The sequence below is a fragment of the Piliocolobus tephrosceles genome, chromosome 2, assembly GCF_002776525.5.
Source record: "Piliocolobus tephrosceles isolate RC106 chromosome 2, ASM277652v3, whole genome shotgun sequence".
NCBI classification, from domain to species: domain Eukaryota; kingdom Metazoa; phylum Chordata; class Mammalia; order Primates; family Cercopithecidae; genus Piliocolobus; species Piliocolobus tephrosceles.
In genome coordinates, this window is record NC_045435.1 from 29,668,170 (window position 1) to 29,681,942 (window position 13,773).

The 13,773-nt window shown below is 40.3% G+C and overlaps 1 protein-coding gene across 3 annotated transcripts in view; it reads left to right on the forward strand.

Moving 5' to 3' along the window:
- The window catches only part of SIDT1 (SID1 transmembrane family member 1), a 94,291-nt gene that overhangs the window by 18,765 nt on the left and 61,753 nt on the right, over positions 1-13,773 (forward strand). For all 3 annotated transcript variants that reach the window (XM_023213430.1, XM_023213432.1, XM_023213433.1), the window contains exons 2-3: positions 10,849-10,970; positions 11,963-12,133. In XM_023213430.1, coding sequence (XP_023069198.1) covers positions 10,849-10,970; positions 11,963-12,133 — 293 coding nt within the window. The remainder of the gene's footprint in view (positions 1-10,848; positions 10,971-11,962; positions 12,134-13,773) is intronic.

The window sequence follows — 13,773 nt, forward strand, 5'->3', positions numbered from 1 at the left end:
TATTCTAGATTATTGTTAGGCATAATGAAATTGGTGAGATGAGGTCTGGAAACTGCCTCTTTCTAGAAAAGTGCTCTGAGTACAAAATGTTGAGAATTTAAAAGTGTAGGGAATAAATAGCTCCCAAGGAATAAACTATACTTTTCAATGAGATGGAATTCACTGGAATGAGCTCTTCCAGGCTAGCTGGAAGCCAGGCTGTGGAAAGAAATTAATATCCTACATGAGATGGACTATATAATCTCTCTCTCTCTTTTTTTTTTTTTTTTTTTTGCCAGGGGTGATTGAGCTTATAGGTGTGTCTCCACACATAGGAAACAGACAGTCAATAACTGACTGACCAACGAGTGGATGGGAATGGAAACAGCTCTGCCTCCTGCACTCCCCGGTGCTCTTTGAAGTCACAAAACACAGCCCCACATCATTCACCATTTGATGGATGAAACTGCCCAGGGAGATAGGTAGTCTGGTATTACAGTCCCCATTCTACAATTGAAGAAACCGAAGGCCAGATAATTTAAGTGATTTGTCCAAGGCCACCCAGCTAGTAGGTGTTAGTGTCAGAAATAAAATCTAGTTCTATATATCTTTCTTTATTATGCTGTAAGTGTACAGAAGATAGTTTTAAAGTCTGAATCAGACTGAAGGAATCTTAAACAGTCACATCAATAACTATAGAAATTATTTTAATGTTTATCTTTTTTAAAAAAGTATAACTTGTGATGGAAGCAGCTCAACTCTCTGCAGTAGTTATGAAAAGCTTGGGATGAAATGCTCCATGTAATGAGAATTACTAGCTTCTGATAAGAAAGGGATTCAGGACTGCAGGTCTGCTTTGCTCAGGGGCAGCTGTTTTTATACAACGGTCACCAGACTCTCCCAGCAGTCCCATCTTCACTCGGCCAGCTGTGACTGGCAATCCCATGAAGAGTCTTGGCAGCGTTAAAAAGTAAACTGAAGCACAATACGAATTTAAAGAGAGTATTTGAGCAAACAGAGATCCATCAATCAGGCAGCTCCAAACCAAAGTGGTTTCCTGGGCTCGACCAAGGGAACACAAGAAAGCTTTGATAGGGTGAAAATAGAAATGAAGAAAAGAAAGTATTTTATTAGTTACAGTTACACAACTGCCTTACTTGGTTTATCCTGCTGGAAAGTTCCTAGTTACAGAACTGTAAGTTAGTCTGTGGCTTCTGATTGGTATGCCCTAAGTTTTTTTTTGTTTTTGTTTTTGTTTTTGTTTTTGAAATAGAGTCTGGCTCTGTTACCCAGGCTGGAGTGCAGTGGCACGATCTCGCCTCACTGCAATCTCCGCCTCCTGGGTTCAAGCCATTCTCCTGTCTCAGCCTTCCAAGTAGCTGGGACTACAGGTGCCCACCACCACGCCCAGCTAATTTTTGTATTTTTACTAGAGGCGGGTTTCACCACATTGGTCAGGCTGGTCTCGAACTCCTGACCTTAGGTGATCCACCCACCTCCTCCCAAAGTGCTGGGATTACAGGCAGGAGCCACAGTGCCCGTCATCCCAGCTTATGTTTGCAAGTCAAGCAAAGTTTAGGACATTTATGAGGCCTAACTGGCTTCGTCTACTCAGGAATTCTTCAGGTCTGGCCTCCATGTTAATTTACTTTAACAGCAAGTAAGTAAAAGCTGAAGATAAGATGACAGTAAGGGAAAGGTAGAGTTTTGGAGAATGAGTTGCTTTAAAATCCTACAAACCTAATGTTATGGGTTGATTTGTTGTCCCAAAAATATATGTTGAGGGCCTAACCCCTAGAATCTATGAATGTGACCTTATTTGGAAGTATCATCTTTGCAGATGTGACCCAGTTAAGATGAGGTCATTAGGGCCCCAATCCAATGACTGAAATACTTATAAGAAGAGGGAAATTTGGACACACACACACACACAGAGAACAGCATGTGAAGACAGAGACACACAGGGGGACCGTCATGTAACAACAGAGGCAGAGAAGGGAGAGATTAGCAAACAGTGATTCACACACTAAGGAATGCCAAGGGTTCACAGACACCACCAGAAGGCAGGAAGAGGCAAGGAAGGTTTCTATCCAGAGGAAGGTCTCAGAGGGAGCATGGCCCAGCTAACACCTCCATTCCAGACTTCTAGTCTGAAGAACTGTGAAAGAATAACTTTCTGTTGTTTCAAGCCACCTACTTTGTGGTACCTTGTTACGGCATCCTAGGAAGCTAACCTGATGACACAGAATCAAGCCTTGCACATTACTGTTCAATGTAATACCAACTTCACCCGGGTCCCCTGGCTATATTTCTTTTCCAGGGCCGAGAAATGGAGAAATGAGCTATGTGAATGAGGTCAGAGACAATGCAAAGTTCTGCCACTGGCTGAGACCTAAAGAGAGGCAGTTAGTGCTTCTTTAGCACCACATCCTGAAATAGAGTTTCCACACTTGCATATGAGAGACAGAAAGAGAGAGAGAGACAGACAGACAGAGGGGGGGGGATCTGATCTATGAAGTTAGCATAAGCAAGCCAAACACTAGAGTAAGCGTACACCGAGGCAAATGAGCCAGGAGAGCAATGAGAGTACGTTTTGGGTTCTGCCACACCTGTGCATAACAAGGAGCCTTTATAAAATGAGGGTTGTCGCTCAGAAGTGGGCAAACACAAAGGCCAGCACATCATGGCTTCTTTTTTATTATTAGTAGGAAACATTCTAGACATAAAACAAGTATAGAAAATAATGTAACAAGCACATATGTGCCTCACACTCTGCTTAAGAAATAAAAGGATAATATATTTCCTGTTTTTCCTCACCCTCATCCTCTTCCTCCATCCCTAAAAGTGACCATTTTGGGGAGACAGTCCTTCATAGGTTCTCTTGATTTCTGCACATCTTACAGGAAGGCACCAACTGAAGTTTTTAAAATACTATCATTTCAAGCATATTTGCATAGCAAACAGCCTCAGAAAGCAAATGATATCTCCCTGTGGACTAAAGGAAAGACAGACTTACTGTCTGTTATAAAAAACTTGGGTTTTCTAAGCTCAGGGTTCCTCCCCTGTAGTGCAACCCCCTGCATGTAGGTAGGTATCCATCTGGACCCATCTATGTCACCTTCATAGTACTGGGGGACCAGAAGAAGTGAAGCTAACGCTGCTTACCCTGACAAGAGTCAGTAAATTATTTGTTTCCAACCCAGGAGATGTTCTTCTCCCAGTATCAATGACACTGCGGCAAAGGAGTAAAGTCTCAGATCCTTCAAAATTCTTGAAATCCATTATTTTAAATGTGATGTTTATCATTTCTGAGTATATATATTTTACTGAAGATGTACAGATAAAAATGTTGCATTGTTTCCCTTGTTTACAAAGTTAAATAAATGAGAAAATTAAGTATGTTTCCTTCAGCAACCTGCTTCTTCTCTCAATGTATCTTCTTGAGATTTATCCATAGTGATCCATATTTCAGTTCATTTGCTTTTAACCACTGTATAGCATTTCATTGCATGAATATAATTTATCTCTTCATACTTCTATTATTTAGTTTATTTGGTTGTCATTTAGGTTGTTTCCAAATTTTACTGCTGCAACCAATGCTTGCAGTGAGCATTCTTGTTTATGACTCCTTGTGCATATGTAAGAATTTTCTTGTGCCTAAACTTAGTCATGGAAATGCTTAGATGTAATGCGAACTCATCTTCAACTGTAGTAGATATTGGCAACTGACTGAAGTCATTGCACCAAATAACATTTTCATTTGCAATATGCAAATTTCTATTTCTCTACATGTTGCAAACATGGTATTGTCAATACTTGGGAGGCTTTACCTTTCTGATGAGTGTAAGTGCTGAACATCTTTTCACAGATTCTTTGGTCATTCTTTTTATTATTTTTTTTTAATATTTTTTGAGACAGGGGTTTCACTCCCATTGCCCAGGCTGCAGTGTAGTGGCCTGATCTTGGTTCACTGCAACCTCTGCATCCTGTGCTCAAACAATGCTCCTGCATCAGCCTTCTGAGTGGCTGGGACTACAGGAGCACGCCACTGCACGCAGCTAATTTTTGTATTTTTTTTAATAGAGACAGGGATTTCACCATGTTGCTTAGGCTGGTCTCGAACTCCTGAGCTCAAGGGATCCACACAACTCAGCCTCCCAAAGTGCTGGGATTACAAGCCTGAGTCACCACGCCTGGCCTGGTCATTCTTTTCAGTTGTTGTTTATATCCTTAACCCACTTTTTCCATTGGTGGTTGTTTTTTTCTTATGAGTTTTAAGGGTCCTTATATATTCAAGACACTGATATTTTGCCTGTTTTATATGTACAAACATCCCTAGTCTGTGGCTTGTCTCTTCCCCTTCTGTATGGTGTTTATATAGCTTCTTCATTTCATAGTAGAATAATAGATGATACAGAATTGGGTACAGTGGAGCCAGGGATTCAAAACAGTGATGGCAGCATCTTCTGACCAAACATTGTGTGGAGATTGGAACACAGGCTTGGGTTCTGGTCATGATTCTTCCATCGCTGAGTATCCTCGGAGAGGTGCCATCATGTCTATCTCAGGCTCCTCCTCTGTACATTGGAGTAGATGGTCTCCCTAAGCACCTTCCCAGATGTAAGGTTTTCCAACACTGGGTGAAGGTCTTATGCATCAAGCAGACAATGGCAGGACCTATGTGGAAGAGCCCAACTTGTAGGAAGCCTGTGCTGCTTTCCTGACTCCCCAGGTGGTAATCACGTTGTCCTCTGTGTACCCACAGTACTTGCTCACATTGCTACCATCATACTCATCACATTATGCAGTTATTGGTGCCTTTTCCATTTGTCTTTCTGACTAGATTGTAAGCCTCCTCGAGAGCACGGTTGCCTTTAGAATATCCCCAGCACCTCCCATAGCTCCTGACTCAGGGCAAATCCTCAGTAAATGTTTCATGGATGAGAGTGGGAGCATGGGAAAGACAGGAGGGAGGGAAGAGGAGCCTGCAGAGGTGCACTCAGCAAACACAACCAAACACAGCGCGGTTACTCAAACAGTTAAACATCTGTAAAAAGGACCATCAGCAGATACTGTTGTAGCTTTTTTACAAGTGGAATCAGTTTTTCAAGATCATACAGGAAAACAGTGGTGTGCTGAATAATGGAAACCAATAATCTCTGATTCTTAATCTAATATTCCAAATAATATAGGCTGCAGTATCATTATTTTAGCAAAAATTAACTAGATTTTTGAATTGAATTCATTTCCATTCTTTTACTCAAGAGAAATATATTCCTTATAATTTTGAACCTTTCCCTACTGACATGCTGAAAGATTAAAAGGAGAGTCTCTAAGCTTTAAGACCTTTCATAACTGTGATCTATCTAATATCAGAGATGGAAGTACTTAAATAATTCTCTCTTAGCTAGCTATAATTCAATTTCCTGCTTGTAGTAAACACAGAAAGCAAACCAGATTTATGCAATAAAAGTGCTCTTGTTGTCATGACAACAGGAAAAAGCAACAAGAGGAAAAATCTTAGCTCTCAGGAATGGCCTTTCACAAGGTGTCAGCGCCCATTAAGCATGGTCAATACCCTGTCCTTCATTTAGTTTTGCCTTTACACAGCTTTCTTCGCTGCTGCAAATGTAATCCAATTTTCTCAGCTGCATAGTAGCCTCAGGAAAGGCAAAGCAAATTTTGATCAGGGCTCTTTATCCTTTCCTGGGGGTAATCCACTATCTGTTCATCTTGAAAAACTGCCCAATGTCTTCTAGCTCCTTCTCTAACGTATTTTTGGCAATTTATTATGCCAATATCTCTGAGTTTGTTTTTATTATGACTAGTAAGAACATCATTAAATAATAAAAAGGTTAAGTGGATTGCAAAAGCCAGGCCAGGAATAAAATGAGGGTGTGGAGATGAACAGTGAAGTAGGATAATCATGGCAGTGATACATCTGTTCTGCCAGTCCAGTGTCAGCCTCAACAAACACCGGCTTCCAGACCAGCTCTAACATTGGTGACCTCATGGATGTACATCTCAGAACAATGGGCAGTTGGCGAGTTACTGACAAATGGAGTTAGCCATTAGATGGTTTCTTTGGAACAATCCTTTCCAAAGTCTAGTCCCCACCCATGTACATCAGAATCCCCCAGCAGCTTGCTAAAAATTTATATTTTTACGTTCTATTCTTGATCTGCCAAGTCAGAAATGCTGGGGGTTGACTTGAGGGATTTGCTTTGCTAAAACGCACACTAAAATTTGAAAATCTTTGCCTTAGATCAAAGTGCGAAAAAAAAGATTGAAGGAAATCCCATCTGACATTAAGTACTTAAGAAGAGAGGAGGAGGTTGCATCTTAGGTGAAAAAAGGGAGGCAGACAAGTTCTTTAGGTTTTATCTCAGTTCTGACTGCTATAGCTTTTAAGCCGGACCAAAGTGTGCTCTAAAAACACGTGCTATATAATGCTGGTGAGTGTCTGTATTGCAGCCTCAAAAGTGAGCCCGCTTCTAAGCTAATGCACTCTGCCAGGCACTAAGGATGCCAAAGATGAAGTTTGCAGCTTCCTAGAAGAGCCAGGCAGGTAAACTAGTAGTTTAAATATCATGTGGTCCACAATGAGATGCAATTTTACACCCACTAGGATGGCTATATTAAAAAAAAAAGGTAGTGACAAGTATTGGCAAGGATGTAGAGAAACTAGAGCCCTTATATATTGCTTGCTAGGTAAATCACTGGAATGTAAAATGATGTACCTCTTTGGAAAACATTTTGGCAGTTCCACAAAAGGTGAAACATAGAGTTACCGTGTCTCCCAGCAATTCTACTCATAGGCATATGCCCAAAAGAATGGAAAATATATGTTCATACAAAAATTTGTATATAAATGTTCACAGAAACATTGTTTATAACAGCTAAAAAGTGAAAACAACCCAAAAGTCCATCAGCTGAAGAATGGATAAGCAGGATGTGGTATGTGCATGCAATGGAATATTATTTAGTAAGAAAAAGGAATGAAGTACTGATACATGCTACAACATGAATGAACCTTAAAAACATTATGCTAAGGAAATAAGCCAGATACAGAAGGACACATTGTTCCATTTATTTGAAATATAGGCAAATCCATAAAGACATAAATTAGGCTAGTGGTTGCCAGGGATTGGGGGAAGGAAGGAATGAGGAGTGACTGCCAATGAGCACAGGTTTCTTTTTGGGGTGAGAAAAATATTAGAATTAGAGAATGGTGTTGGTTGCACAACTTGGTGAATATATTAAAAACTACTGAATTGTGCACTTTAAAAGAATGAATTGTGTGATGTATGAATTATATTTCAACTTAAGTGATAAAAGAAATGACCAAGAAAAATAATAAAGTTGACTACATTTTAAGGATGCTATATGTGGTAGAGATACCATATAGAGGTAATCAGAGGCCACACAGCACACCCACAAAAGGGAGGGACACCACTTATTTGGTAGGGTAGGAAAATGTTAGGGAGGACTTCCTAAAGGAAGACTTTAAGAATGAGGAATATATCCAAGGCCAGTCAACACTGGGGACATAACCTTTTTGAGAAACAGTCATTGGACATGACAAGACAGTGGAGGTGTTGGTAAGCAAAGAAACTAGAGACGAAGGCACGGAAGACATCAAGAAGAGGTTTGAGGGATTCAAATCCGTGGAGAAAGGGTGAACTTTTAAGTAAGTGATGTTGGAATAACTGGAGAACCGTATGAAACAAAGATAAAATTGCAATCACTCCTTATACTACATGCAAGTATTGATTACAAAGGGATTAGAGGTTTAAATAATTTTTTAGGATGAAACCATAAAATACTAAAAGAAAGTATGAGCAAATTCTTCAGTAACCGGAAACTGAAATTCTTCAGCAACAAGGACGTCAATGAAAACTTCCTTGACTATGACTCAAAATTCACGAAAAAGATTGAGAAATTTGACAACTTGAATCTAACGACGCCTCTAGATCTAACTACCAGTTTGCAGGCAATACAGGAGATCAATAAAACCTGTTCAATGACACTGCGGGGTGCAATCCACAAAATCCGGAACGTGGGTTCTTCTACAGATTTGTAATGCTGTTTTGTGAGCTGCTTTCTTTAACAAACAAGTGTCCCCAAAAAGGAGAGAGGGGTACCCTTTACATTAAAAGAGACTCAAAAGACGTATGAACCAACTACAACATACGGGTCTTGATTGTGCCCAATTTTTTTTAACTGGAACAAAATTTTGAAACAATTGAAAAAATTCCAACACTATGTGGATGTTAGTAATTGTTAGGATTATTAATTTTATCAAGTGGGATAATGGTGTTGTATTTAAGTTCAAAAGAGAAAGCTTCGTGTCTTAGAGATATAGACTGAACTGTGGTGCAGATAAATGATGCGGTCTTTGGTGTGTACCTCTTTCTTTCTTTCTTTCTTTTTTTTTTTTTTTTTGAGACGGAGTTTCACTCTTTGTTGCCCAGGCTGGAATGCAATGGCACAATCTTGGCTCACTGAAACCTCTGCCTCCTGGGTTCAAGCGATTCTCCTGCCTCAGCCTCCCGAGTAGCTGGGATTACAGGCATATGCCACCACGTCTGGCTAATTTTGTATTTTTAGTAGAGACTGGGTTTCTCCATGTTGGTCAGGCTGGTCTCAAACTCCCAACCTCAGGTGATCCACCCACCTCGGCCTCCCAAAGTGCTGGGATTACAGGCGTGAGCCACCGGGCCCGGCATGGTGTGTACTTTCAAGTAATCCAGTGGTGGGGCTGTATGGGAAATAGGAGGTATAAATGAAATAAAATACATTTGTTAGTAATTATTAAAACTGGATGATAAGTATATGAGCACTCATTATAGTATTCTTGTTACTTTGGGGTAAATCCAAAAATTCTTCAGAGCCACTGAAGGCCTTTTCAACAGGGGAATGAGGAATGACAGATGAAACTGCCCTTCTAGCAAGTGCAGCCCTGGAGTCGGAAGATTAGATAGGGGCTGCCAAGGAGGGTCACTGTGATGCAGGACTGAGCTATGAGAGTGTCACTGGGGGTGGAGGGGAGGATCTGGGTGTGAATGGTATTAAGGACATAGAATCAAAGGAACTAAAGAAGCAAGAATCGAGGATGAATCTCCAGTTTCAGGCTTAGATGAATGGCTGCACGGTGGGGCCATTCAACAATCAAGGGAATTCAGAAGAAATTAAAGTTAAGAGTGAAGGGAGTGATCGATTCCATTTCAGATGCTTTGAGTGTGAGGTGCCTGTGGAAGATTCAGAGCTTAAGAAAGAGGTCTCGCTAGAGATATGGTGGCAGTTTTCAGCTGCAGCATAATTTCCATGGAAACATGTAGAGTGTAGGCACAAGAAAACTCTCCCTTCAGGGCAAGCACTTTCTTTCAAATTAGTAAGTTACTCTTGGGCTATTTTAACATTTAAAAAGCAATGCAGTGGCTTAAGGAGAATGATATGAGAACCAAATGGCAGTATATGACATCTATGCTATTCTGTTTCCTCCTAATTTCCATTTTGAATTTGCGATAGATCATTAGGGCTTAATTGCAGGATTTTCTTGTTTCATTTTCTTTCTTCTAATAAAGAAGTTTTCAAGAGAATACTAAAGCATCAGAAAAACAAAATCTCATGTGGAAGATTAAATTTTGTTGTTGTTGTTTTCACCCTATCTCTCTTCTATTTTATTCTCTTCCATGTTGCCTATGGTATTACAAAAATTGAAAGAAGGCCAGGTGTGGTGGCTCACACTCGTAATCCCAGCACTTTGGGAGGCTGAGGTGGGCAGATCACTTGAGGTAGGAGTTCGAGACCAGCCTGGCCAACATGGTGAAACCCCATATCTACTAAAAATACAAAAATTAGCCTGGCATGGTGGTGCACACCTGTAATCCCAGCTACTTGGGAAGCTGAGGCACGAGGATTCCTTGAACCCGGGAGGTTGCAGTGAGCCAAGATCACACCACTGCACTCCAACCTAGGCAACAGAGGGAGACTCTGTCTCAAGAAAGAAAAAAACAAAAGAAAGAAAGAAAACACTAACACCATCTAGATCCAAAGTCACATTCACTTTCCTGTCTTTAAAATAACCATAATGGGGTTAAATTCTTGGATTGATATGCATGTATTCAGAAAGACCTATGGAGTTACTGACATAAAAAAGCATTTTGTGTCAAGGATTGATTTATACCTTAGAGCAAGGGAAAGAGAAGAATACTCAGCCCTGTGATATCTGTTGCTAGGGAAGCGTCATGATTTATTGTTGGTGGGAGCATCAGGCCATCTGTTAGGCTTTAATAAAGTGTGGTCATAACATTTTGATTTGAAACACAGAATGATTTACCAACCCAAAATTAAAGTTTTTCAGCAATTGAAGGTCTCATGGGATTTGTTTTTGAAGGAGGGTGGCTTTGTGCGTGTTGTTTTATTTTTAGATATTTGTATCTTTAGCATTTATATTCAAACAAGAAGAAAAACACATCAGTATCTTTCTTTTTCTGTTCTGGGTTCATTCTCAAAATCTTGTGTTGCCTGCTCCGTTCAAACTCCTCAGCTTGCTGTTTGAAGGTTTTATAATTTGGTCTCATCTAAAAGTAACAGAATCAAAATTTTAGCAGGTTGGATTTAGGCATCATTTAAAAAAATTCTCCCCATGCAATTTCAATGTGCAATCAAGGTTGAGACCCACCCTGGTTATAATATGAATGAAGAGAAACAACTGGGGCATTTGGATTACCTATCCTGAGAAGCAAATGTCAGAAATTAAAGTGTTTCTGAACCTCATAGGGCAACTATAGTGTGTGTGTGTGTGTGTGTGTGTGTGTGTGTGTGTGCACGTTTTGCATTACCTCTTTCTCCCCTGCCATGCAGGTGACCGCCGTGAGGGTGTATGTGAACAGTTCCTCTGAGAATCTCAACTACCCGGTCCTTGTTGTAGTTCGTCAGCAGAAAGAAGTGCTGTCCTGGCAGGTTCCTCTGCTCTTCCAAGGACTGTAAGTGGGTTTTCTTCCAGGCAACTTCACTACATTTGGTTTTCTTCAGTGTCCTAGAACTTAATTGATCTTTTCCCCAATGAAAGAAAAAATCAGATGTTTGGAATGTCAAGACATTCTACATACAAAGTGCAAATAATGATCATGGTGCACTCTCTGACCTATTCGCTCTGTTCAATTTTTAAATGAGCACTCTACCTAGATTGGCAACACCTAGAAGAGCTTTTACCAATTTAAAAACATACTATGATACTCTGTAGCTTTTGGGTACTGGGTCAACCAATAGCCCTCCAATGGGCTACGTCCAGCAGTTAACATAAATGAGTAACTCTTCCCCTGTTCTTCAAAATGCCCATCGTGTGTCTGCATTCTTCATTCAATAATATTTATTGAACACTATTAAGTGGTAGGTGCTGGAGATGCAGCAGTGAAAAAACAACAACGTGCCTGCCCTCCTTGAGTTTCTATTTTTGCAGGGGAGAAGTGTAGAAGATACTACTGCATTAATAAAAAAAACTTGGAAGGTATGCAAAATGTATGCATAACATTATTTTTAAAGGTTGAAGAATTCGAGGACTGAAATACTGACTCTGATAGCTTTGACTTGGACTCCAGGGCTTTCCTTACTCTCTATTTTAGCAATAGTTTGAAGAGTAGAAAATGGGAATCAGCTGGTTGTTTTATCAAGCCAGTTTCCCCCTCAAATTGGATATTTATTCCTCATTGAATTAGGCTTAGTGTAATGTAGATGCCGCTCAAGTGAACTAGTCAGCACGGAACAGTCCTCATATCCCTGCTATCATATCATACAACCCAATGCCAACAACACGAGTTCTAAAATACTATTGATAGTTCCAGTCTAAAATTCAAAACACAAAGACTTGAAAACAAATTTGGAGAGAAGCAAAATGAGATAGGCTCCTTTCCCTACTCATTCATTGAGTCTCTTTCTTGTTCTTGTTTATTTTTTTCCCCTATATTGGTTGCTTCAGATACCAGAGGAGCTACAACTACCAAGAAGTGAGCCGCACCTTATGTCCCTCAGAAGCAACCAACAAGACGGGCCCCTTGGAGCAATTGATATTTGTAGATGTAGCATCCATGGCACCCCTGGGTGCCCAGTACAAACTGCTAGTTACCAAGCTCAAGCACTTCCAGCTCCGGTAAGCGGGACTTTCTCTGTTTAAGTGTCTGTGCTTCCTGTGCTTGTGGATGCTCAATTCATCTTCCATCCTTACAGACTGGGAATCTCGAAGGAAATTACCCACTTAGGGTATGATTTCAGCACCTGCTGAACTCTCCTTCCCATAACTGAGCAGCAGGGCCTTAATCTATACAAAAGAGTGGGAGTGCAGAAGGTGAGGGTGGTTGACCTCATAGGTGAATCTGTATTCAGGGATCAGTGTGAGGGTCCTGTCCAGCCCAAAGCCCAGGCAAGAATGACTGGTGACTAAATACTTTTGTATTCCCAACCGGTGCCACAGTCCTGAAGGAAGTTTTGTTTTAGTTCTAGGGAAGACATTAAGCTACTTTTCTTATCCTTATTATTACTCCTGCCTTCTCCTTCCAGGTTAGTAACATAGGTAGGAACGCCGCTTTGTCCTTTCTCGGTGTGACTAGTATTGTTTTCCCCCCGTTTTTTAAAAAACTAAAATAAACAGCCAAGCTCATTGAAAAAATAAGCATGAGACTTGCATACTTCACTAAAGAAGCTACCCAAATAGTAAAAAAAAAAAAAAAAAAAAAAAAAAACCTCATTAGCTATAAGAAATGTAAATTAAAACCATAATGGGATTCCATTACAACTACCAAATTGCTATAATTTGAAAGGCCTGCATTCCACTCCTTTGATCTATATCCAACTCCTAGATATCTAATTGTGGTATTCATTCAGTGGGATACTACACAAAAATAAAAATGAACAAACTATTGCTATACCCAACAACATGGATGCATCTCACAATGTTGAGAAAAAGAAGCCAGGCCAGGCGCGGTGGCTCACGCCTGTAATCCCAGCACCCTGGGAGGCTGAGGCAGGTGGATCACCTGAGGTCAGGAGAGCAAGACCAGCCTGACCAACATGGTGAAACCCCGTCTGTACTAAAAATACAAAAAAAATTTAGCTGGGCAGGGTGGCAGGTGCCTGTAGTCCCAGCTAATCCGGAGGCTGAGGCAGGAGAATGCTTGAGCCCAGGAGAGGGAGGTTGCAGTGAGCCAAGATCATGCCATGCACTCCAGCCTGGGTGACAGAGTGAGACTCAAAAAAAAAAAAAAAAAAAGCCAGACAAAAGGAATGTATGCTATTTTATTCCATTTATATAAAATTTACAGGCAAGCAAAACTATTCTGTGATGTTAGAAGTCAGAATAGTGGTGCCTTTGGGGAGGATAGAAGTGCATGGCTATGTTTGATGATAATTTATTCAAATATATACTTATAACTGCACACTTTTCTATAATACATGTTTGTTATATTTCAATTAAAAAGTTAATTTTAAAAAAATCAGAATATTTCAAAATCGCACATGTCACTGTTTTGCAGCTTATTTTTCTGATCAGAATGTTTGGCTCTACAGTAAAGTTCTCCTTAAATTTAAGGCAGTTTATAAAGACATCTGTAGCCAGTAGAGTTGCTAATAGGACTCAAATATTTATCTTGGTCTTCTCTACACTCTTTGACATAGTGTTATACCCATACGGAAACATGGACAGATAAATGAATGAATGGTCAGAAGGATGGAGAAGTAGTCACAGCATTTTTTCTCAAGTCCCTCCATTAATTCTGGTGTTGAAAAGGGTGACAT